Here is a 24,696-nt window from a genome sequence, read left to right on the forward strand (position 1 = left end):
CCCGGCGACGGGATAATGGATGTGTCAGGGTCATGTTCCCCTGGAGACGGGATTAATGGGCAGCCTACTGTGGCTCCTACGTCGCACAGGCAGAGGACGGGCAAAGAGTGAGAGCGAGACCCAAGCCTTGTGGCAGGGGAGGGTGCAGCCCAGCCCTCCTGGTTATTATCTGACAGGCCTGCATCTCTGTGGAAACACATCTAACTCTGCCAGCCATGACTGCACCAGAGACACAGACAGGCGATGCACCTCGTATCCACAGCCAGGGATACAGATCCCTGGATAAATACACCTGTACCAGGTGTCTGACCTCATCACCAGCTGCTACCCATGAGAGGAACATTTTCAGCACAATAAATATTTTTAATGTTTTGCTTCAGATTGAGGTTTCAAGTATAGAACTGTTAATTATAAAACACTCCGTATTCACATTCTCCAGCATCATAAGCTGAAAGCTGAAAATACTCAGGTTAAACACAGTCCAAGCAGGCAAACTGCATGGCCACCAAAGTGCCACAGCTGCAGGTCTTAATCGCTCTGTTACGATGTGCGTTCTGGTCCCTCCTCCCTGTCTACCCCTCGCCTTGCTGGAAGTGGCGCTGCTCCATGTGCCGAGCCAGGGCACATGAAGCCCAGTGCACCTTGGATAGTCCATGACAGGCAGAGATCCCCCCCCCCCCCCCGCCAGACAGCCTGCCAAACCAATCCTGGAACGAGGAACTTCGCTTTTTCAGCTTCCAAGAGAAACAACAGAGAAATAACGGTAGGCTGAGTAAGTATGTTGCCTTTTTTAGGCATGGAGAGGCCCTGATAAATCGATATTTAGGCTTTCGCATTCCATCGAAGCTTCCTTGTCAAGGACAACAGGCGCGAGATGCTGTGAGCCGCGTTTGAGCTCAGTATAAATACGCACCGCGGCCAAAAGCGCCAGAGCCGTAAATGTGGGAAATTATTCACAAATCCGAAGCAGGAGCGAGAGTGGAGTGCAGCTCACTCTGGGAATGCAGGGGGGCATGGGTCCAGGAATCAGGCATTTCATTCCCCAGCCCCATGCAGAAAGTCACACACCCATTTCAGCATAGCAAGTCATTTATTTCTGAAACACACGTCAGGAGGGCAGTGGTAAAGCTTCACAACATCGCTAACGTCAGAGAGCCCCGGCACCGTCCGCTAATCCCGGACAGTACAGATTACGGGCAGCTTCACTGGACTCTGGAGCATCATGAAGTTTGTCGTATTCACTCTGAGCACTGAGTCCAACTCGTCTACTGCTCACACAGACTTTACAGCCAGTTCACTTTACAGCCAGACAGCATTGACATGAGGGTCCAGCGACCTTGCTGCCTTTGGTGAGGAACACACGCGTGGTGGGTGTCTAAGCGAAAGGGTTTGCCTGTCAGTCCCATTTCATAAACACCCAGGCTGAGGACTCCATCGCTCTCCTTGCTGTTTACTATGCGTCTGGATGCTAACGAGCAGATTTCACTCCAAATGTCAGTTTCATCTCACATATCCAGGCTGAAATCGTACCAGGGCGACGTATGGCCTACAAAGTGTTTCTGACTTTATTCTTCACATTTACAGTGTTGTTAATTACTGAGGAGAATTGGTACACATACACGAATCACACCTGGAACGAGTCCCGGTCTGCTATAGCCACGGGAAAGGTCACTATGAAAGCGGCAGGGCCGAGATGGATCAGCTGTCCACGTAAACACGACACAAACACCACGGAGAATGGCGGGTTGGAAGTCAGGCCCCCGTGTGGAAAAGCACGCCATTTATAACAAAAAATCTGCACATTTTCATTTTCTCAAACACACCACATGCACAGCTGCAAAGCAAAACAGCTTCACCTCTAACGGGCCACGCTGTTAAAAATACACATTCACCATCAACAGATCTGCAAAAATCAGATAAGGAAACAGAATCAGGGCTGTAAACAACCACCCCGGTTTCCAAGTCTGAGAACAGTCTCCTGAACGGTGCATTCAGGTGATTTAACGGCAGCTGGACGACACTCTGCCAGCTTCAGGGACAGAACAGGTCTTCGGTAAAAATACAAACCTGTCATTGAGTCTCCCTAGTTTTCTGTGTTCCATATTGCAGATGAGGGGTCCCCTATATTAGTTTCTTGCCTTGTACAAAAATATGACAAATATCCATCTGAGTGGGATGCAGACAAAAATAATTGAAAGCCATATTTTAGTGTAAATTAAGTGTGTGCTACTCGCAGATGAAAAATAGACCTCTTTTCAGGCTGCTGACAGTATTTACAAACTCTTCTCATTCCTCATCAGTCAGCAGCCAAAGTAGTAGCTTTGTGTTAAAAAAAAAAAAAAACTATATTAAAACAGGTCACTTAATGACGGCGTGAAATCCCAGCCAAGTGGCTCTGTTCTGTGTTTAGACGTGCCCGTCCAGTTAGAGTCCTGGGCTGGGAGGCCACTGGGATTCTGGCTTGGCCTCAGTTGGGAGGTCCTCGGCACGCCGACGTGAGCTCCAGTCCTCTTCCTCGTTTTATCATGGAGGGGTGGGGGGGGGGGGGCAGCACCAGGCCTAGGGATCAGCTCTGAAGGTCGAAGGTCCGCATACACTGACCGGAGCAGCAGTAAGCCACGAAGCTCACCGTTGTCCTGGCAACAGAGACACACAGCGGGGGGTGGTACTTAGGTGGGTGTGTGGGGAGGGAAGAGGAGAGCAGATGAGGTGGCAGCAGGTGGAGAAGGGGGTGTGATGCCCCCACTCTCTAGGGGGGCTGGAAGGCAAACAGCACCAGCTGTGGCCCTAGCTCTCTGCCTCACGGTGCCGTCTGATCACTGGCTCTCTCTCTAGGAAGACAGGACCACCAGGGGGCACCGCAGCACAGGGGGAGGCGGCTCTTAGGGGACCCTATGCTAACGGCTAGCGTGGCGGCACGGCGTCACCCGGAGAACGGCTCAGACTCCCACAGGGTGACGGGCCTGTTTATTGGAGAGGAGATCTGTGCACCTGGGAGGCATACAGGGGCACAGACGTCCCTCGCAATAAACCCGTCCGGAGGCTCCAGCTGGCAGGCACAGGACCACGTGGAACCCACAGCAGCAGCAGCATGAGACGAGGCGGCAGGTGGACGTGTGGTGCTGCGGGGCTGTCAGAGGGAATCAGCGCGGTGCTGGCGGCCTGCCTCTCACGGCACCAGCACCCCGCCGCTGACGGGGTGGGGGGGCACCTGGTACCACCTTGGCCTCGGCGCCATGCTGCAAATCACATAGCGGTGACAGAGTGCTCTTCGGATACAGATTTCACGGTAATGAACAAAAGTGCGTGAAATAATCTCTGCCCATCATGAATTAAAAGCCACAAATGAGAGTCGCTGTGTGAACTCTGACCCAACTCCCTAATGCCGCAGGTGACAGGAAAAGTCAAAGCCACGCATGCGGAAACACATGGGCCTGGTTATTCCAGAGTACCGGCGCTGACCTGCCTTTGGCTGCCTTACTCTCTCACGGAGGACGTCCTTTCCGGTGGAAAGCTACCAGGTGCAGAGCTCCTTTCCTCCTCTAATGTATACCTCCACTAATCCTGCATGTCAGCTGAGCAAGTTGAGATTGGGGCCCCCTGCTGGTCACTGTGATGATCACACGTTAATTTCATTAGCGTATTTCCCCTGCCCTGCAGTCAGGCGGTAGCTTCCAGTATGATGGCACACAATAGTGGGTGGGGCAGGGGGGGTTGTTTACTGACTGCTACCAGACTCCGGGTGGTATTACCTGCCATGCACCCCCGCCAGTGCCGTCTCCCTGAGGGGGAACAGCTTGGGATAGACTATGGTAAACATGGCCTGACTGCAGCGGTGGCAATGCCCCAGGGGGCAGTAGAGAAGCTCCAGCAGACTCCGTGGCAGCGCCATGGGAGGCAGGAAGTCCGGCTCTGGGGAAAAACAGGGGCAGTGTTAGGGTGGGTAGGGCCCCAGTCGCACCACATGATGCCAACCAGCAGCAGAGGGGCACATCAGGGGCACGGGGCCTTACGAGGGGCACTTCAGGGGCACGGTGCCTTACGAGGGGCACACGCGCTCCTCCCTACTGCACCTGCAATTCAAAAGGATGCACAGATGACTGGCTCCTCCTGAGGCCTGCCGTACCGCTGACGTCACCATTGTAAGAGCGCCGCCGTTGCTACACAGCGTGTTACATCAGCTTTCATGTTTTCATAGCTCCAGGGACCCGACAAGACATCAGCAGAACATTCTGCTGGAAAAGACAGCTTTCTGCTCCGCCCTAATCATACGCAACCTAATAGCTCATTTTAGCACAAATCTGCCTGAACTCCGCATGTTTAACTGGCACCTGGGGACAGAAAAAGGCTTAGTGTGTTTTTTTTTCGGGGGTGATGTTTTGAGACCCTGCAAATCCCTGAAACGGCAGTTTAACTCCAGGCTGGCCCCGTTTAGCCCTGTCACGTAAAGATGGCCAGCGCCTGCTCTGTGCTAATCAAGCACGTTCCGGTCTGGGCCCCTGCCTGGCACGCCGCGGCCCGCTGGGCCGGCCAAACCAAACCATCAAATTAGAGGGACGCCTGCCCCGCCGCACCTAATAGGGCCCTCCCCCACTTCCCTGGGAGCAGGGGCTCCTCTCTAATGACTTCCATGTGGCTTGACCCACTCAAGAAGACCAGTATGGCCACATCTTGGCAGGCTGCAGGAATTCTGCCACCTGTGAAATCCATCTCAGCCGTGCATGATTTTGTTCAGAAAAGGCCTGACTTAGGTCCTCCCGCCTCAGCGGTGATTTGTGACTGGTAATAAATGGATGAACATTTACAAACATTATGGCCTGGATTATGTCCGGGCCACTGAGCCGCCAGGCAGTCCGGGGGTGGGGGCCTTACACCTCACTCACAAATGACTGGGCTCTGCCAAGGAAATCTGCCGAGAGACGGCGGCAAATGGGCCCCGTTCCCCCGACGCGTGACGGACCGGTTTCCTGCGTCCTCCTTGCTCCCAGGGAACACAGCATTGCATTTACGGCTTGCTAAGGCGCTTCGAGTCACATGCTAAATGGGCGTCATTAACCCCGTAATTATGCGAGCCCCTGCACGATCTCCTAGCTGGGCCTCGCCACCACGTCTCTCCCTGAGCCTGTCTCGGCCTGTCCCCATCACCTCTAATGGTTTCATTGCCTGTTTATGGGACGTGTGTATGTTCAAGGGAACAGCAGAGAGGCTCTACAGGACACACAGTTAAATTAAAGGCACGGTGAGGAAACGCTGAATGACCAAACACCTCTCTGATACATGACATGGTGCTCAGTGAGCGGACAGGAAGGGCCAGCAGATAAGGGCTGATTCAGGACAGCAAACCTGAAGGTTCAGTCCAGGAACAGGCTTGTGTTTGGACCCTTAGGAAGTACCTCTTAAAAGAAACCCAGGAAAATACCCTGCTGTAAACATGAATGACATTCAGTCACTGTAAGATACTGCCTGTTTCCTCTGGACTCTTAGACAACACACTGAAGGTTCACAGTGAGTTTACCATGACCTTAAGTGACCTAATGGCAGAATCATGACCGCAACCAGAACATCACCTCCTCCCATCAAACAGCAGCAGTAACAGGGCAGCAGACCATGTGAAAGATGCCCCGGCATGTTATAGTGTCTCGACCCGTTACCGATTCAGGCTATGCCAGCCATCACCCCCTCCTTCACCCACAATGCTGCCGAGTCTGACCTTCCCAAAAGCCCCGATCTCCCCCCTCCCAGTCTGCCCCCTCCCAGTCTGCCCCCTTCCGCTCCCAGTTGTTTCTTGTATCACGTTTAAGATCTCGGTGCTGGCGGGGAGGTGGGGGGCTCCCAGGGGAACGGCATCGAGCCCAACAGGCCCTCAAGGTCACGAGGATCCTCCACACTGGGCCCTCTGACAGTTTCGGCTTTTCTGTGGTGGCACCAGCGTTTCCCGGATTACCGGATGCCTCCTTCTCTTCCAGACGGACTCGGATCTCACCTGAGCAGAGCTCGCTGCTGTGACGGGGCTGACACCATGCTGACTCACAGAGGGCTTGGGTGGGAGGTAACACAGTTCTAACAAATACTGGTGTAATTCTACCGCAATGATGTGTAACGTGAAGATTCACCCCATAATTAGTACACACAACACACCACATCAACCTGCGTGCAATCCTAATGCAGCCCTGCATGTTTATACAATAACATGTGCGGTCCTAATGCAGCCCTGCATGTTTATACAATAACATGTGCGGTCCTAATGCAGCCCTGCATGTTTATACAATAACATGTGCGGTCCTAATGCAGCCCTGCATGTTTATACAATACTGTGTGTGCGGTCCTAATGCAGCCCTGCATGTTTATACAATAACATGTGCGGTCCTAATGCAGCCATGCATGTTTATACAATACTGTGTGTGCGGTCCTAATGCAGCCCTGCATGTTTATACAATACTGTGTGTGCGGTCCTAATGCAGCCCTGCATGTTTATACAATAACATGTGCGGTCCTAATGCAGCCCTGCATGTTTATACAATAACATGTGTGCAGTTCTAATGCAGCCCTGCATGTTTATACAATAACGTGTGTGCGGTCCTAATGCAGCCCTGCATGTTTATACAATAACATGTGTGCGGTCCTAATGCAGCCATGCATTTTTATACAATAACATGTGTGCGGTCCTAATGCAGCCCTGCATGTTTATACAATAACATGTGCGGTCCTAATGCAGCCCTGCATGTTTATACAATAACATGTGCGGTCCTAATGCAGCCCTGTATGTTTATACAATACTGTGTGTGCGGTCCTAATGCAGCCATGCATTTTTATACAATAACATGTGTGCGGTCCTAATGCAGCCCTGCATGTTTATACAATAAAATGTGTGCAGTCCTAATGCAGCCCTGCATGTTTATACAATAACATGTGTGCGGTTCTAATGCAGCCCTGCATGTTTATACAATAACGTGTGTGCGGTCCTAATGCAGCCCTGCATTTTTGTACAATAACATGTGTGCGGTCCTAATGCAGCCCTGCATGTTTATACAATAACATGTGTGCGGTCATAATGCAGCCCTGCATGTTTATACAATAACATGTGTGCGGTCCTAATGCAGCCCTGCATGTTTATACAATAACATGTGTGCGGTCCTAATGCAGCCCTGCATGTTTATACAATAACATGTGTGCGGTTCTAATGCAGCCCTGCATGTTTATACAATAACATGTGTGCGGTTCTAATGCAGCCCTGCATGTTTATACAATAACATGTGTGCAGTTCTAATGCAGCCCTGCATGTTTATACAATAACATGTGTGCAGTCCGAATGCAGCCCTGCATGTTTATACAATAACGTGTGTGCGGTCCTAATGCAGCCCTGCATGTTTATACAATAACGTGTGTGCGGTCCTAATGCAGCCCTGCATGTTTATACAATAACGTGTGTGCGGTCCTAATGCAGCCCTGCATGTTTATACAATAACGTGTGTGCGGTCCTAATGCAGCCCTGCATGTTTATACAATAACGTGTGTGCGGTCCTAATGCAGCCCTGCATGTTTATACAATAACGTGTGTGCGGTCCTAATGCAGCCCTGCATGTTTATACAATAACGTGTGTGCGGTCCTAATGCAGCCCTGCATGTTTATACAATAACGTGTGCGCGGTTCTAATGCAGCCCTGCATGTTTATATAACATATGTACTTGAGGTGCAAATTCAGCTTAGTCTGACATGAAACACACAAAGCCAGGGTAGCAGGAGGCTGGCCAGACACTCACTCCTCAGCAACAGGCTGAAACTGGAGTACAAAGATCTCATGGCCAGCTCCTCCAGAGGCAGGACCAGCTCTGCCTCCGAGCCGATGGCCTTCACCTCTGCTGGCAGCGGGATGGACACGTCGCCCAGGCTGACGGACAGCAGCTTCGCATCAAGCACCTGCATGGACGACCCACACCTGGGGAAGGACAGGGGGGACAGGAACGTACGTACAGGCAGTGGTGGGAGTAATGTGGCCATCTTATAGCAGGCAGGCTTATTATGCTCTATTAATCACTGACTGGGTCAGCCCATTTCCCATTGGTTCCTTTGCTAGGTAAACGATGCAGTGATGCATCGGTAACTGTTAGTCATCCAGGTTTAGAAGTGAATCAATGCCAGGATTCTCCCATCATTACACACAAACAAGGACAAGATACACCCAAAAATCATCAGTGGCCTCGAGGTGTGCTCACTTTAGCCTGAGTTCTTAATTGCTTTACTGAACTGTGTGTAGAGAACAACTGAACGTTAATCAGGCATCGGCGAAGAAGCCACAGGACCCCGGACACCACAGACCGGAGCCTTCCCCCCCAGCAGTGGAGTCCCGCGTGTCGTACCCGCTGCAGCCGATGACCTTGTTATACAGGTAAGATGGAAGGCCCTTCAGGTGGATGTTGTTGTCGACGAAGACAAACTGCAGCTCCCGGGAGCGTCCTAGATCTGACAGAGATAGAGCATCATAAGTCACTGGAGGGGCCGTGCTGGCGGCTGGGCGGGCAGGCTGGACGGACGAATGCCTCGATCTGTCACACGCCTTCCTCACACACACACACTTACACGTGCAGAGACGCGGTAATGAGCAGGGAATGTAAGGCCAGGGCCGGACAGCGGCCTGGACACACAGGGCACCTCCAACATGAGGCCAGGAGGCCGTCAACACTCCGCACGCACACACCCCTCCGTCTCTCACCTCTCGAGGGGTCGCTGTGTCCTGTGAGAGCGCAACCAGCGCGTATGAGTACAAAGCACACTCAGGCTCATCAGCCAGCTGCTCCTGCCCAACACACACACACACACACACACACACACACGATTGCTCTCAGACGGCGGCAGGTCCCAGCCAACTGAATGTAACAGTGGCAGAAACTCCCGCTCCTCCAGAATACCCACAATGCCGCTGGGCAGAGAGAGTGCGGAGCAGCCGGTCAAGCGTGAAAGTCGGACTCAGTGTCAGAGTCCGCTCTCCCCCTGGCTGTGCCCATTTTAAATCGGGACACCGCGTGGTGTCCTGAGCAAGCCGAACTCCCACATCGAAAGCTCGCTGCTTCCCACCCCCACGGCTTGAGCTGACACAGACCCTACTCAAAGACTCCAACAACTCTGGAACAGGTGTACCAATTCTTAGTGTGGCTTCAACAGGCGCCCCCTACTGGTCTGGCTGGCATCATGAATAACGTGTAGCTGCTTCTTGCCTTAGCATTGCATACTATTTTCAAGTCAGACTGCAGGCTCGCTCCACACAGAACTTCCCACTTGGCGACTTGCTGACCCAGGATCTGCTATTCAGATGTTAAGCAGCTGCAATAACAGGCCAACGGCCAAACACTGTCCGGCCCACCGAAGAACACCTACCTCAGCTCCACCATTTTCTTAGAAGCCCCTATATTTGCAAAATTAGGTCATGAAGTTTGGCCATTACCCGGCCTGCAGGAATGTGACACCAGCACTCACCATACCACGCTCACTGCCGAAAGGTTTACTACTATTTTTTATAAGTGGACGCTGAAAGGAAGCACATTAAACATCAGCGTCACAGTAAACACTAAATAAGAGCTTTACACTGAATAGATGGAAGGTTCCGTTAATTCAGCCGTATTTAAACAATCACTCTTTTAAGCCGGCCACAGTAGATCCTGTACTTCGATAAAAGAATAATGAAATACATACACAACAAAACAGAATAAAAAAACATTTCAGAGGAAAGAAAACAGAATGTGTAGCAGCTACATTCAGGCAGTATTAGCAGCTTTTGTGAGTGTGTGTTTGCTGAGATTTCGGTTGTTTGCTCTAGCCTTGACCGGCCTGCTTGTCTTGCAGTGTTTTATTGATACTGAATATTAAAGCCATTATTGATGCATTCTCTCTCTTCAATCGACCCGTGAGCCACACAGATCTGCTTACCCTGCTATTAAAGCGGGGATGGAGGTTAATTTCCTCACACTTAAAAAGATAAAGGCCACTCTATGGAGCGTTGTACAGCTTCCAGCTTCTGAATAAACGTGTCGTCTTTTATATACTGCCAGGATTAGCTTGAGGATCTGGGCCTGGAACTGAGTACAGAGGAGGCCTGTAGACTCAGAGGGGAGTGAAACACCGCCGGGGGGGGACTGGGGGAAAGAAGGCTTCAGTGAACCTGAGAAAAGCTCAGGGCGGCCTCGCCAATGTTGACTCGGAGTCTAAGGAATGTTGGGGCACCTGGCCCTCAGCTGATGCTGGAACTGGGCAGCTCACCAGTGCAGCTTGATATCAAACAGTCTGTGCTCCACACAAGAGGGGATCCACAAGGTGGCGATAGCCGCATTTATCATAATCAAATTAGGTGCGGGGAGGAACGAGGATGGCAACACTCAGACATTCATATTTTCAGAGGACAGGAACGGCGAGTCCATAGGCATCCAGCCATCGTCGCTGCGGCTGTTGTGAAAAGACCGCTATTCGACCCCCAGCTCTGGGCTCACATAGCACATGCGGCTGGCCAGGGTGTGGGTCCGGCGTTCAAACGGGGGGCCCGGGAAGGGCGAGTCCCCCCAAAGGGTTCGGTGCATGCTTGTGTCAGAACAAAAGCCTACTGTGTCGGCATGCGGAGGCCTGCTGCTGTACGGAGGCCTGCTGTTGTACGGAGGCCTCCAGCTGTACGGAGGCCTCCAGCTGTACGGAGGCCTGCTGTTGTACGGAGGCCTCCTGCTGTACGGAGGCCTCCAGCTGTACGGAGGCCTGCTGTTGTACGGAGGCCTGCTGTTGTACGGAGGCCTCCAGCTGTACGGAGGCCTGCTGTTGTACGGAGGCCTCCTGCTGTACGGAGGCCTCCTGCTGTACGGAGGCCTCCAGCTGTACGGAGGCCTGCTGTTGTACGGAGGCCTGCGCTGAGCAGCACAGCACTCTCCCTCAGCATGGATGGAGAGTCGCCCCGCTCTCTCTCAGCACCAGTGACCTGTCCAGCTTTCCTTTCTTTCGTCCCCCTCACTCGGAGCTCTGTGAAGCGCGACTTGGAATAAATCCGAAGAAACGGCGCCAGATGAAGCTTCTGGCATTAGGCCACACTATCCAAACCCCTTTCTTATTCCACAGTAACAACCTCCCTCCTCCAAGCATCTGGCTGGGTGTCAGGATGAGACCGACAAGCAAGTGGTTCTGTTCGGAGAGCTCTCATCTCCACGCTCTCGTCAACATTCTTCAGGACATAGCAAATATCGGCTGATCACCCCAGAATTCTCAGGCCCTGGATAAAACATAACACTACCCCCCTACACACACAAACACAAACACACACACACACACCCTGAGGCTGAGCTCTGCAGGTCATTCTCCAAGGTCTGACTCAGGGATTGTCAGACAATTTTTTTTGCTTGGCTCCATAACCTGCATACATCTCTCTGCTTAATGTCAGTGACTTAAGGCTGTGTAATCTTGGATTAGCAGGACATGACAGGTCAATACAGAGTGCAGGCCCATCGAGGCACTAGGCTCTATGCTCTTCATGTTCTTCTTCTTTTCACCTAATCCTGCATTGGCCCACTACTCAAGTTGCATTTGAAGTCACAGCTCTATGAAAAACTCTGTGAACATTTCGGAATTACCTGCATTTCTACACACATGGTTTCTGAATGGGGATCTGATCTTAATGTAATAAATGATAAATGATTGCTAGCCACCCAGAGCCAGAGGGCAGAGTGACTGTACTATGACTTCTCAGGCCAAGTTTATGGAGTACAACCAAGATGCCCCCATGCAGAGACCTGCATGGGCACCGGACCCCTGGGGTAAAGAGGAGCTGGGTGCAACAGCTGGCACTCACCTAGGGGCAGCGAGGCCAGGCAGTTGGCGGCCATGGAGAGCTCGTTGAGGCTATGCAGCTGGCAGAGCTGGCGGGGCAGGCAGCGAAGGCCATTTCGGTCAGCGGTCAGGCACTGCAGGGACAGACACTGGTGCAGGCGCTCTGGAAGCGTGCTCAGCATGTTCATGGAGACATCCAGGGTCTCCAGCTCCCTCAGGTCTCCAATCTCTGTCAGGGCAGGCACAGGGGATCAGGCGCCCGGTGTATGGGATCACGAGGGAACACAGGGGATCAGGCACCCGGTGTATGGGATCACGAGGGAACACAGGGGATCAGGCACCCGGTGTATGGGATCACGAGGGAACACAGGGGATCAGACGCCCGGTGTATGGGATCACGAGGGAACACAGGGGATCAGACGCCCGGTGTATGGGATCATCAGGGAACACAGGGGATCAGGCGCCCGGTGTATGGGATCACGAGGGAACACAGGGGATCAGGCGCCCGGTGTATGGGATCACGCGGGAACACAGGGGATCAGGCGCCCGTGTATGGGATCACGAGGGAACACAGGGGATCAGGCGCCCGGTGTATGGGATCACGAGGGAACACAGGGGATCAGGTGCCCTGTGTATGGGATCACGAGGCAACACAGGGGATCAGGCGCCCGGTGTATGGGATCACGCGGGAACACAGGGGATCAGGCGCCCGGTGTATGGGATCACGAGGGAACACAGGGGATCAGGCGCCCGGTGTATGGGATCACGAGGGAACACAGGGGATCAGGTGCCCTGTGTATGGGATCACGAGGGAACACAGGGGATCAGGCGCCCGGTGTATGGGATCACCAGGGAACACAGGGGATCAGGCGCCCGGTGTATGGGATCACGAGGGAACACAGGGGATCAGGTGCCCGGTGTATGGGATCACGAGGGAACACAGGGGATCAGGTGCCCGGTGTATGGGATCACGAGGGAACACAGGGGATCATGCACCTGGTGTATGGGATCACGCGGTAACACAGGGGATCTGGCACCCCGTATATTGGATCATGCGGGAACACATGGGATCAGGTGCCCGGTGTATGGGATCAGGCAGTAACACAGGGGATCAGGCACCTGATACACAGAATCACATGGAATAAAGGGGAATCAGGTGCCTAGCGTATGGGATCACGCAGGAAGAGGGGGATTGAGTGCCCGACGTACAGGATCGCACAGGAATACAGGGAAATCAGGCACATGACGTATGGATTGCAAGGGAACATGGGAGATCAGGCATCCAGAGTACTAGATCACCCAGAAACAAGGGGATCAGGCAGCCGGCATACGAGATTACGCTGGAACATGAGGGATCAGGCACCTAGCAAATAGGATCGCTCAGGAACATGGGGGATCAGGCACACAGCGTATGGGATTACACTGGAACATGGGGGGATCAGGCACCCCGCATACAGGACTACACTGGAACATGGGGGGGATCAGGCACCCCACATACGGGATTACACTGGAACATGGGAGGATCAGGCACCCCACATATGGGATTACACTGGAACATGGGGGGGATCAGGCACCCCGCATACAGGACTACACTGGAACATGGGGGGGATCAGGCACCCCACATACGGGATTACACTGGAACATGGGGGGATCAGGCACCCCACATACGGGATTACACTGGAACATGGGGGGATCAGGCACCCCACATAAGGGATTACACTGGAACATGGGGGGGATCAGGCACACAGCTTATGGGATTACACTGGAACATGGGGGGATCAGGCACCCCGCATAAAGGACTACACTTGAACATGGGGGGGATCAGGCACCTGGCATACAGGATTACACTGGAACATGGGGGGATCAGGCACCCCACATACGGGATTACACTGGAACATGGGGGGGATCAGGCACACAGCGTATGGGATTACACTGGAACATGGGGGGATCAGGCACCCTGCATACAGGACTACACTTGAACATGGGGGGGATCAGGCACCCGGCATACGTGATCGTGCAGGAACATGAAGGATCGGACACACGGCAATGCAAACAGTTAGTTACATTTACCTACAGAGATCCAACTTCCTTTTGTCAATAAATCAGAGACTCATTATTTTACTCTTAACCATTTGTTTAGATTCTTTTTACTAACACATAGAAAAACAAATGCAAACACACAATACAATTTTTTTCCTTTTTCCCCCCCATGCCCCCAACTCCACATACAACTTAGTACATCATGTTACATACAGCTTGAGGGACAAATGAGAACAACATTGACATCAAAACAATGATCATAATTAATTAATAGAACAAACAAATTCATGAAATACTAATGAAGAAACATGATGCAATATTCCTATGAATAGATATACACAACTTTAAATCTTTACAATGTTTCCAGAAAGAACAAATTAAATTAATTTTATGTACAAAGAGAGCGCCTCCTGTTTTTGTAAGCCCTGATGTTATGCAATTTATTTAGGAAACACGTGATCAATACATAAGTAAAATAAGGAAATACATCATAAGCCCAAAGGCCACAGCCCAGAACCCAAACCCGGAAACATAAACTGGCACGAGGAAAGGCTCTGCGCATAAACCACAGCTACACGGCTCGCTCTACCCACACGCTATGGGAGGAACCACACCCTTACGGCCACCCCTCCCACACACTGCTGCCAATCCAGGGTTTCCCAGACCGATCCTCGGAGACCCCCGGACAGCCTACGGAGCAAAAGTGCAGACTGTCTGGCAGGGAGCTGGGAGGGAGCAAAAACCTGGACCGTCTAGGGGTCCCCGAGGACCGGATTGAGAAACGCTGCTCTAGTCACACCCTTTTAGTTACTCTGCCTAACTACCTCCCATCAGAGTGAAGCACTGCTCACACACTGCCTTTGAAGACACACCCTCCACCTCCCACACCATTCCTCTGAGGCTACACCTATCCAGCTGCTCCACCCACACGCTCCCTCTAAAGATACAGCTACAGTACTTACTATTTTGTTTTGTTTTCTTATGCAGGCTCCCTCTAGTGGCAATTGAGGGTATGGATATCACGGCATCAGATACAAGAAAAGAGACACAGAGGAGAAACAATATGTTGATGGACGGCAATTCTACTGGAGACCGGCCCCCTAGACTCCAGCCAGTAGAAAGTCCTTTCACTTTCGCTCTGGAACCGTCCACATCTAGATATGATCTACAGCTGATTGGCATAGCGGTGATGTGGAGAAACAAAAGGTGCAAAGAGGATGGGCAGGCAGCTGATACACCGTCACCACTGAGAGTTAAGCACGTGCCATCACATCATCACTTATGGGGCCACCTACAGGCGCGTCTGCATGTTTTAGGTGGTTTTAAAAAGATAGGGAGGCGAACGAGGGAAAGGGCTGAAAATGAGACTCTGTGTCCCCTTAATGACGACGAATGGAACAGGGTGAGGGAGAGAGGTCTCTGCTGAAAGTCAGACAGACAAGAGGCAGCCTTCAGACAGCTGTAGAGGGTACATCTGTCACAAGAGAGTCCCAGGGCACTGAGCCTGCCTCAGTTCAGTAACACGAGGAGCCGTCCATAACCTTGTTCTGTCCCTGACAGCAGAGACATTCACTTTCAACAGCCCACACCATCACACCAGCAGTAAATCCGGCACCCTGTAGCAACACGGGAGAAGACATATCCATCCATCCTGCCAGACACCAACACCCGCCTTGGTGAACATCAGATTACCTAAAGCCATGAGAGTGTCTTATGTTCACTATGTAGAATCTACCGGCAGGTTTTGGAGACTTTCTACAATCACATATGAGGCACATATAAACACGGGTGGGTCATCTAAGAATGTCACACAGGTCTGTTTTAGCAGGGTGACTGGCGAAGACCACCAACCCAGAAAACCAAGGTCAGAGTCAAGGTCACCTCCATTTGGAATCCAGGGAGAGGTGCAACAGGCTGTGCAGAGGGGGTGGATTTTCCATAATCCACACTTCTGCCATACTGCACATTCATCATTCCCCCTCCCCTCCAAGCACGAGAACCATCAGTAAAATATCCCTTTCTGCCAAAAATTGATACTCCACTGCAACCACTCAACCCCCACAGCCGAGGTGATTACCCTGCCTGTGGAGGTTAGCGAAGCCCAGTCTGACACAAGCAGGACTTTCACACCAAACATGACCTCATAGCCTGTGGGGGGGGCAGATACATGTGAGTGCTCTGGGGCTTCATGGCTACAAACATTAACCTTGGCCCTGAGGTTTCCACATGTGAGTTAAGCACAGAAAGCCATTTATACCCCATACTGTGACCATTAACAGCAAGTGGGAAACATCCTTCAGCACCAGTATCTGGAATCCTCTGTACGATTGATGTAGCAGGTTTTCTGAATGCTGTGTATCATTCACGTGTCTGAATGAGATGCCCGGTGTTCTAGAGATGCCCTTCAGTGACTCTGACTTGCTGGTGATGACAGTAACGTTTGCATCATCTTAGACTGTCCCTCAACCTAGAGGTCAGAGAGCACTGAGAAACTGCAGAGAGCCATCATTAAGTAGAGCTTCATCCAGGCCGTGTGTGTGGACTTAACAATGATGCACTGAGGAATGGACACAGATGCAATGCGAGATGACACATCCAGGGCACCTGGGAAAGCAACCGTATAGGCGACAGTCCCAAACAATACAGCTGGATCCGGTTTAGAATAAAATCCCAGACGTTATTGAAGAGCTCCCAATAGAAAACAAGCTATCTCCTTACGAATGAGGGACAGTTTCACTCTGTAAATATTGACTACGTGCACTGATACAGGTGAACCGTACCTTCTGTATCAGTTGTGAGCCGACAGGAGGCAGAACAATGGAGCAGGACTGCAGCACAGAGATTTTACGTCTCCATGGCAATCGATCACCGGCCACATGCCAGCAGACAGCTCAATTAATGAAGCCCAGCTGGCCCTGATTAGACTGATAACAAAGAAACAAAGCCAGCTGGGCATGAGCCAGGGAAAGGGTGGGGGCTGCGGGGCATGATCTCAGCTTCTGGCTCAGTTTTCCCCTGCACGCTAGGTTTTTGTGCCCCGTGTGCAATGTGTTAGGTTGAGTTTAGTGTTTTGAGTGTAGCATTCAACACCTCTTGTGTATCAGACCTGACAGACTGACAGGAAAATGTCAAGAGTGAAGGCGCACAACTTTGCAGCGTAACGTGTTTCTCGACAAAAAAATACCTATAAAAACTGAGGCAAAATGGTCATCACACAAATTTGCGTAATGCACACTATACTGTGGCATGGACTACACAAGGCCTGGGAAATGGATTTCAAGTTCAAAAAGGTGATCCAGGAACTCAGGATAAGCGGAGCACTCATCTTATGTTCTTCACTCCGTTTTGGATAATGAATATCACTTCATTGCCAGGCTCAGTGAGTCCACACTCAGGTGCTTGAAAATGCACACCCATCACGAGTTTGCTGGAGCACCTGGACATAAAGACGAGGGGTGAAGCTGGAACGCTGCTCATGGAGAGAGCAGCTCTAGGGCATGAATGCAGCCTCCCAGCCTTCAAACAGAATCTCTAAAAGGACTGAATTCCACAAATATAACAGTTAATATGGCTTAAGGGGACCAGGGAGATCTGTAAGATGTGTCGACCTTTAAGGGTGCCCTAAGTATTGTAGAAGCTGTTTGGAACATAAAAGGCGATCAATGTAGTGAATGGAGTTCTGTCGTGATACAGCCGTATTTCTTAGCTGCTGTAAAGATTCCAGACTGCAGAGCCCTTTGAAAGTCTTCAGTGCATTAGAGTGATGCAGATCAGTGCATTAGTGCAATGCAGAAGTGAGGCTACACGTGCAGCAGAGGACTGTACAATGTTTTCTGTTTGCCCTGTGACAGTAACTCTGGGACTAAAAGCACTCCATTCTTAGTTCATTAGGATCTTGGAATAAACTACAATATTGCAATAACTACACTTCATATCAGTGCTTCCTGCAAGAGGTTTGTTCTGGAGAATGTCTGTATTTTTACTACGCTCAAAAGGAGCTAGGTTTTCAGCTATAGGGTTACAAAAATCCAGAGCAAGATGTGAGCTCTCAACCTCCCGGTACTGAAAGATATATTAATAAAACCTGTAAGCTGAAATCAAACCACTACAGTTATTTTCTTTTAATGTTAAGTAAGTGAAAGATCAGGAGACGCAGTGGACTAGCACAGATATCATGCGTAAAGTGAGGCCTGCTAACTACTGAGTTACAGTTATTGAATGCAGACTTTCTTTTAAAGGTATTTAAGGGTTTCAGTTTCCATATGTATGCTGTATCATCTGACTTCATGTCAACAGTGTAACTGCAGAAATTATCCCCATGTTGACATATAATGTTCCGAGGGCCACAGTACAGGCCACTGCAGGACTGCAGAGAGCTTTGAGGAGTCATCACTTACAAGGACAAACTGACAGGATCTACACACAGAACTAAACCTGGGAAAGTCCCAGCCCAACGTAAGCCACTGGATTTGGTGACTTTGAAGGAGCGCACCAACAGCACTCAAGTAACAATTTGTAGCATTGTAATATTTCACTTCTACAGCAACAGTCTCTGAGCTATTAAGAGGCCTAAAGCCAGAGTGGAGCATTTCCCAGACTTTATTTCTGTCCCGGAACCAGTCGCTTTCCATTTGCAAGGAGAGCAACTTCAACAATCTACAGCCCACCAAAAGACAGGGAACACGTTCAGAACAGACAGCCCACCAGAGGACAGGAAGCACTTCCAGGACAGACAACCCACCAGAGGACAGGGAACTCTTTCAGAACCTACAGCCCACTGAAAGAGACTGAACCCAAATTCCACAGGTCTGTGAGCCTCATTTTAGAAACCTCCTTCCCACAGAGGGAAAAAAAAACATTCCCTGAAACGATTAAGGATGAGAGCCAGCAGCCAAAAAAAGAGCTGTCTCTTGCAGGGGGCAGGATGGCTTGGGCGGCATGGGCACGGCTGAGGCGAGTCGTGTGAAGACAAACAGCCCGGTCACCCTCCCAGTGCCCAACGTACAAACAACAAGCACTCCCCACGGCGGCCTGCCAGGCATTCCAGACCTTGCTCGTTAGCGCATATTTTTACCCGTTGTTACTAAATTAGGAAGCTTGAGAGGGAGGGGATGGCGCCACCCAACCAGAAGGTGGGGGGTGAGCTTGGGGTCCATTTCCAGAGGAACCAGAGGCAGCCAGACTCAGCAATAGAAGCAAGAGAGGAAAAAGATGAAGGAAGCCTGTAGACACCAGCCAAGACCAGAGAGACAAACAAACAAACAACAGGAAGTCACAGCCCCCGGAGGCTATAAAAAGCTACCCTACAGACCCACAAATAAGGTACATGCCGCACTCGCTCAGATCCGGCCACAGCTCCCGAGGCGTGGCCACTGTCATAAATGTCACCAAGGGGCACTGCCTCTCGGGCAACATGGCAGAGATGCACCGTCATACCTGGTGGGAGGAACTTCAGGCGGTTGTTAGCCAGTCTCAGGTGCCGCAATGACCTCAGCCGGCCGATTTCAGGACAGACCACCTGCAGGGCATTGTCGCTCAGGTCCAGGGACTGTAACTTGGCCAAGTTGCCGATGGCTGAGGGCACAAAACACTCTTATTGCTGATGTGGTAGTCAGGAGAGCCGTCCTGTTTACGTGGAGGTGTAAATGACTGCGGGGCTGTGTGAAACGTTCTGGTGTGAGACACTCCTCCAGAGTGCGCTACAGCTTCACGCACCAGCCTAGCCAATTTACTGCCAGGGAGGCAGGCGTGAGAACTGAGGAGCAGCGAGATACAAACGTCTGCCTCCCCCCGTCGCCTTGCTCGGGCTGTTATCTTACAGGGCCCCTTACTCACAGCAGGCCGTAGATGTCAGCTGTCCTGCCAGCTACGACACGCCATTGACTAACACCCAGCCTGCCTGAGGGAGTCATTTTCCACACAATCCTTTTGCGTTCTCTACAGATAATGATGATGAGGATCATAATCTTGGATATGAACCGTAACTGAATACCATTTTATCCATAAATATTTCATCCAACTCAGATTCTTATTATGACAGAATATTTCATAAAAATCTGAAAAATACTGTACAGTATCCTATAATATACATGCTTGTTTTTACTTTTTAAAACCACAGAGAGATGAAGGTAATCAAGAACCTTCCTTAAACTTAAGCACTGCAGACAGCCATATCTCATGTGTTCATTGAAAGAAGTGTAATGTGTAGATATGCATCAAATTCAGCAGGGCATTACCTTCAGGAATAATGACAATGTTGTTTGAATGGAGATACCTTCAGAAATAAAGAAAATAAAATCTTGAATTAATTTTAAGTGAATTAAATATATTGACTAAAAATTTGGAACAAAGAATAATTTTACTTTTCTACATTAAGCAAGTATTCTACATTTAGTAAACATTCAGCAAAGTTGAAATAAATACCTTTAACCCTTCTAAATGGCACAGTTCAGGGTAAGTATCTTGCTCAGATACCTCAACAGGGATCCCCTCCTGAGATCTGATCTCTGAACAGTTTGCACTTGTGAACAGTGACAGTACATTTGGAATATATGTCACACTGCAGTTTTTTATTCTTTAGCACCATCTACAGGAACACTGGCTCACTGCACTTCAAGTGGAAGGTTAACACAAATTGCAATTGATTTAATTAATTATGTCTTATCATATGGGACCTGAAATGCTAAGCAAAACCAAAAGGCCTCCAAGTAAAACAGTTAAATCGTCAAACAATTTTCCATTCATTCTTCAAAGTTCAGTATCCGTATACAGCATTTTCAGAAGATGCAGGATATACCAAAGAAATGTCTGCAGGACCATCCAGCTGGGCCACATCCAAATGGAACCCGGACTTCTGAACCCCGGAAAGTGATGAAGAACACAGATATCACTAAGTGGATCTCACTTTACTGGTATAGACCTTTATTCAAGCTCTCCCTGCAAAATACCTCCTCCTGCACAATATAAAGAGTTGACGTTTTTGAACTTATGGATCGCTAACAGAACTGATCTGGTGATCAACTGCCCATGTTAACAATGTAGCCAGCTTAGCATTCAACACCGGCCTCCAATCTACATTAGCTACTCAACAATACAACGGTTTTACTCCTTTAATTCTTTGCAGGGACATTAAATACACTGTCCCCCAGATGACATTTCATAGCTCAGGTGGGGGGGGGGGGGGTTACATTACAGGTAATACAAAACGGTAGCCAGTTCAAAGAAGGCAGTCGGCGCCGAGAGTCATTACTACAAGACAAATACCCATAATGCTGCAGTGCAAACCACAATTACTACAAACACATATGATTAGATGACCTGCTCATTATGTGAACAAGCTACAAGAACAGATAAAGAGCAAACCTAGGTGTACTCACAGCTCTATGAGGTTCGGAAGTTTCTGGGCCAAATTTTCAGGCTGTTAAGAAAAAAAAAAGAAAGAAAAAAACAGTGACGAGAAAAGAGTGAGAGAAAAGGGTGAGAGTGAGCAAGTAAGCGATTTAATGCCAAATCACCCACAGGCATACGGCAAGATTCACAAGGAGGCAAAGGGCAGAAGGAAAACAGAGAACCTGTTTGCAGGGCTGTATCTTCATGATTGCTGAATGTGCAGAATCAGGTCCATTAACAAATATTCCCATATACACAAAACAAACTTAAACAGGGAATTCACATTCATAAGGTAGAGTAACTGACCTCATCAAATGACTCATTTATGGATTTTGATTGTGTCCATGACCTCAGTTTACACCTTGCTGTTATTAATGTAGGCCCATGTTATGTTTCATTTAACGTTAGCTTGCCCAGGGGGGGTTAGCAGACCTTGGACCCCAAAGGTTTTTTTCTCCCTATTTGGGAGTTTTTTGGTTCCTCTCCTCTGTTGTCTTCTGGCTTTCTTTCTTCCCATCTTCTCTTTTTTCCATGCTTCATGCATCTTTCTGTATAAATGATGCAGTAATGGATTGCGACACAAAGCGCCTTGCAGCAACTAAACTTTTCCTTTATTGCACTGTTGTTGGTCCTACTGTCCCCCCACTCACCGGTCCCCTGCCTTGCAACTGTCAACAAGAATTTCACTGTGTTCCTGGGAACACACGATGATAAAACTTTAAACATACAATGTCTCACCTAACAGCCCAAAATGCTGTGCGATATCTCAAGCAGGCATGGGTGGTATTCAAGGTAATATGGTATACCACGGTACGTTTGAAACTGGGAAAAAAAAAATTGGAATTGGGTTTCTTTTGAAAATCAAAATACTGTATACGCAGTGTAATATCTGGAAGGTATGATGATATAAAAAATCAGATACCGCCCAAGCCTAATCTAGAGTATTAGGATAAGGAAAAACTCAAAGTCAATCAATCACACGCAAGCCCGCAAAACTCTTCGCCATTTTCACGCACAATAAAAGCACACTTAAGTACAAAATCAAAACTTATTATAATTTGACTTGAAAACAAAGAAAAATGGTACATAGAGACACATATTATATGTTATACAGTTCAAGGAGGTGCTGAAACATGTCCTCTATTGATGGGCACGGTGCACAGAGTAGAGATGGGGAACCGGGCATCCCGAGGCCCTTACCAGGCTGGTGAGCGAGTTCCTCTTCATGTACAGCCTCTCAAGGAACTGCAGGCCCTCATCCTTCAGGAGCTCCACTGGGAAAATGTTCAGGTTCCTGTAGTTCAGGAACAGGTTCTTGTGTCGCTCCTGCTTGGCCATAAATATGGTCTCGTGCAGTTCGGAGGCCATATTTAGCCACAGGGCTTTCGCTTCATGGGCCTGGCTCCCGCTTCAGGTAAACCATGGTCTCTTCCTAATAGGCAAACATTAAAAGCTACGTTTGTGTTTGCATATTTTAACATTTTTGTTGTATTTTTTTGCACATTCCTGAAATTTTCATTGTTTTTAATGGAGTGACTTATTACGATGCAAGAAACTGTGTATTAGTACATGTCACAACTTCAAATAGTGGAAGGCTATCATCAGCACAGTACTGTATGGCGTACACATGGAGAGGCAGGGATTGGTTAACATCTTCCCTGGAAGCCCTTCCACAGGCAGACCACCACAAAAACCCTCTACAGATTTTCTCCTTAATTTTCCCTTCTTCCTGAACATCTATAATCTGTGCATTGAGCACCTGTATTACGAGTGAGCACAGAATATGCAGGTAAATCAGACAAATGTAAGATCACATAGAAATGGGGGATAACTCGGAATTTTAAAGATAGTTTTATTAAGATATGGGCTAATTATACTAATGTCATGTTCCTTTGTGTCCATGTGCCCTTTCCAAGGTAACATCAGGTGCCGGTGTGCCTGGACAAGCAAACTATTTACCCTGTCAAGTCCATGTATGATCGCAATGGTAATTAATTGTAAAGCATGCATCACAGTATTTATAATAATAATAATACTGCATTAATAACCATTGCCTTAAGTGTGCTTGTGCGCAGGTTTACGGTAAAACGCTTGATCGCAGTTAAATACAATTAATAATAAAAACAACATGGATAATTTTGTGAGAATAATGATAATGGTGGAAATGATTAATTATTAATAATAACGTGAGGTGCTTTTAATAATCATTCACATAAGCCCACTGCTAACTCTATCCACTGACCTACACCGGCGACCAGCAAGTCAGCTGAGCCTCATGCCAATGTGACAATTAAAAAGGCCATTATCTGGGTTTTGTGTGTGCATTTACGTGTAAAAATAAAAAATTAAAACGTATACTTCTGCCGTCAGCAGGTGCTTATCCGGGCGGTCAAAATACCGCGCTTTCGGACGGATGGGCTAGCCTGCTATCCCGCTAACACCGACCTGTTAGGCAGCCACCGCCAACGCCAAAGTACACGCAAAGCCATCTACTGTGTTGCAGTAAACGTAGAAAAAATGGTGCGTTTCTTTTTTAACCCACAGGCTTTATATGTATATATATATGGATATTTACCAGTGAAGTTATACAGCTGTCCCTTGCCAAAACACTTCCAACTGTCATTCGTCGAACAGTCACCAGAGCATGACGTAATTCAACAGCGCTGGCATGTGTGTCGAAATACAGAGACAGCGAGTCCGTTGGTTATTGTAGTTTTATGTCGCGCAACGACTGTTTTTTTTTCTGGGGTTGAATTCATTCTTCTTACTTGGCCGACTTACTGTATGGCACATTATTAGTATACGTGGGAATACATTTAAGTCCTTTATCTTGTTATCCTAACACAGTTCCGTTCAGGAACTAAAATATTCGTACATTTATCTTAAAACGCACCATTAACCACCAGAAATATATTATGCACGTTTCAGTGGGGCGCATATTAAGATTGCCACGATGTGAACAGGGAAAACAGCAATGTATATCTTAACTAAAAGTTATGTCCTTCCCCAGGAGCAGGTTCGCAGTTAGCACCAGGGACGGATGGGATGGGTCCCCTTCAGATTGACCTCGATCCGCCCCCTCCACTTACAGGACAAAAAAACAGCATCTGCCGTCGTTGCATAAGGAAAAAATATCCTTGGACCCCCCCAATTCAAAAATCCTATCTGCGCCACTGCCCAGGAGTAAGGATGTGCAAAGCTGCATGTTCCAAAACCTACTGAATAAGAATAAAGAAACAGAATTACAACATGCACGAAGCTTCACAGGGAATCATATACTGTATGTTGATGTTTAAACTTACATTACAAACCCGTCTTTATATGGTTTGTTTCAAGCTGTTTATGTATCTTTATTAAGTTCAAACTTAAGATGAAACTAACTGAAGATAAGTGAATTTCCGTAGATTAAAGTGAAATTCAACTTCGTTAAACTTATTGTGGGGAAAACATACAAGGTTACATGTCACCTGCTT

At 49.0% G+C, this 24,696-nt stretch overlaps 1 protein-coding gene and 2 long non-coding RNA genes across 14 annotated transcripts; 2 read left to right on the forward strand and 1 right to left on the reverse strand.

Annotated features, from left to right (window-relative positions):
* Positions 1 to 1,071: 1,071 nt before the first annotated feature.
* Positions 1,072 to 24,248, reverse strand: lrrc28 (leucine rich repeat containing 28). Of its 10 annotated transcripts, none has more exons than XM_072717861.1 (11): positions 23,799 to 24,248; positions 22,424 to 22,655; positions 21,211 to 21,251; positions 20,631 to 20,687; positions 20,071 to 20,108; positions 19,271 to 19,408; positions 11,817 to 12,023; positions 8,359 to 8,461; positions 7,762 to 7,937; positions 3,753 to 3,912; positions 1,072 to 2,636 (listed from the first exon to the last, which is right to left on the reverse strand). In XM_072717861.1, the coding sequence occupies exons 2-11, from the start codon at positions 22,589 to 22,591 to the stop codon at positions 2,567 to 2,569; spliced, it is 1,158 nt and encodes a 385-aa protein (XP_072573962.1). In that variant the 5' UTR covers positions 22,592 to 22,655; positions 23,799 to 24,248; the 3' UTR covers positions 1,072 to 2,566. The 10 variants fall into 10 exon arrangements, with proteins under 10 accessions (XP_072573962.1, XP_072573963.1, XP_072573967.1 ...); XM_072717862.1 differs by having other exon boundaries at positions 1,072 to 3,610; XM_072717866.1 differs by lacking the exons at positions 22,424 to 22,655; positions 23,799 to 24,248 and adding exons at positions 19,670 to 19,771; positions 20,258 to 20,354 and having other exon boundaries at positions 21,211 to 21,235.
* LOC140593427 (uncharacterized) lies at positions 7,931 to 17,936 on the forward strand. Its single transcript, XR_011993745.1, has 2 exons — positions 7,931 to 8,387; positions 14,822 to 17,936. It is a non-coding gene; the product is annotated as an uncharacterized lncRNA (long non-coding RNA).
* LOC111845031 (uncharacterized) lies at positions 18,765 to 24,372 on the forward strand. Of its 3 annotated transcripts, none has more exons than XR_002838536.2 (4): positions 18,765 to 19,156; positions 23,140 to 23,210; positions 23,594 to 23,743; positions 24,234 to 24,366. It is a non-coding gene; the product is annotated as an uncharacterized lncRNA (long non-coding RNA). The 3 variants fall into 3 exon arrangements; XR_002838535.2 differs by having other exon boundaries at positions 23,597 to 23,743; XR_002838537.2 differs by lacking the exon at positions 23,594 to 23,743 and having other exon boundaries at positions 18,781 to 19,156; positions 24,234 to 24,372.
* The last annotated feature ends 324 nt before the right edge of the window (positions 24,373 to 24,696 follow it).

This window comes from Paramormyrops kingsleyae, chromosome 11 (genome assembly GCF_048594095.1).
Source record: "Paramormyrops kingsleyae isolate MSU_618 chromosome 11, PKINGS_0.4, whole genome shotgun sequence".
Lineage (NCBI taxonomy): Eukaryota > Metazoa > Chordata > Actinopteri > Osteoglossiformes > Mormyridae > Paramormyrops > Paramormyrops kingsleyae.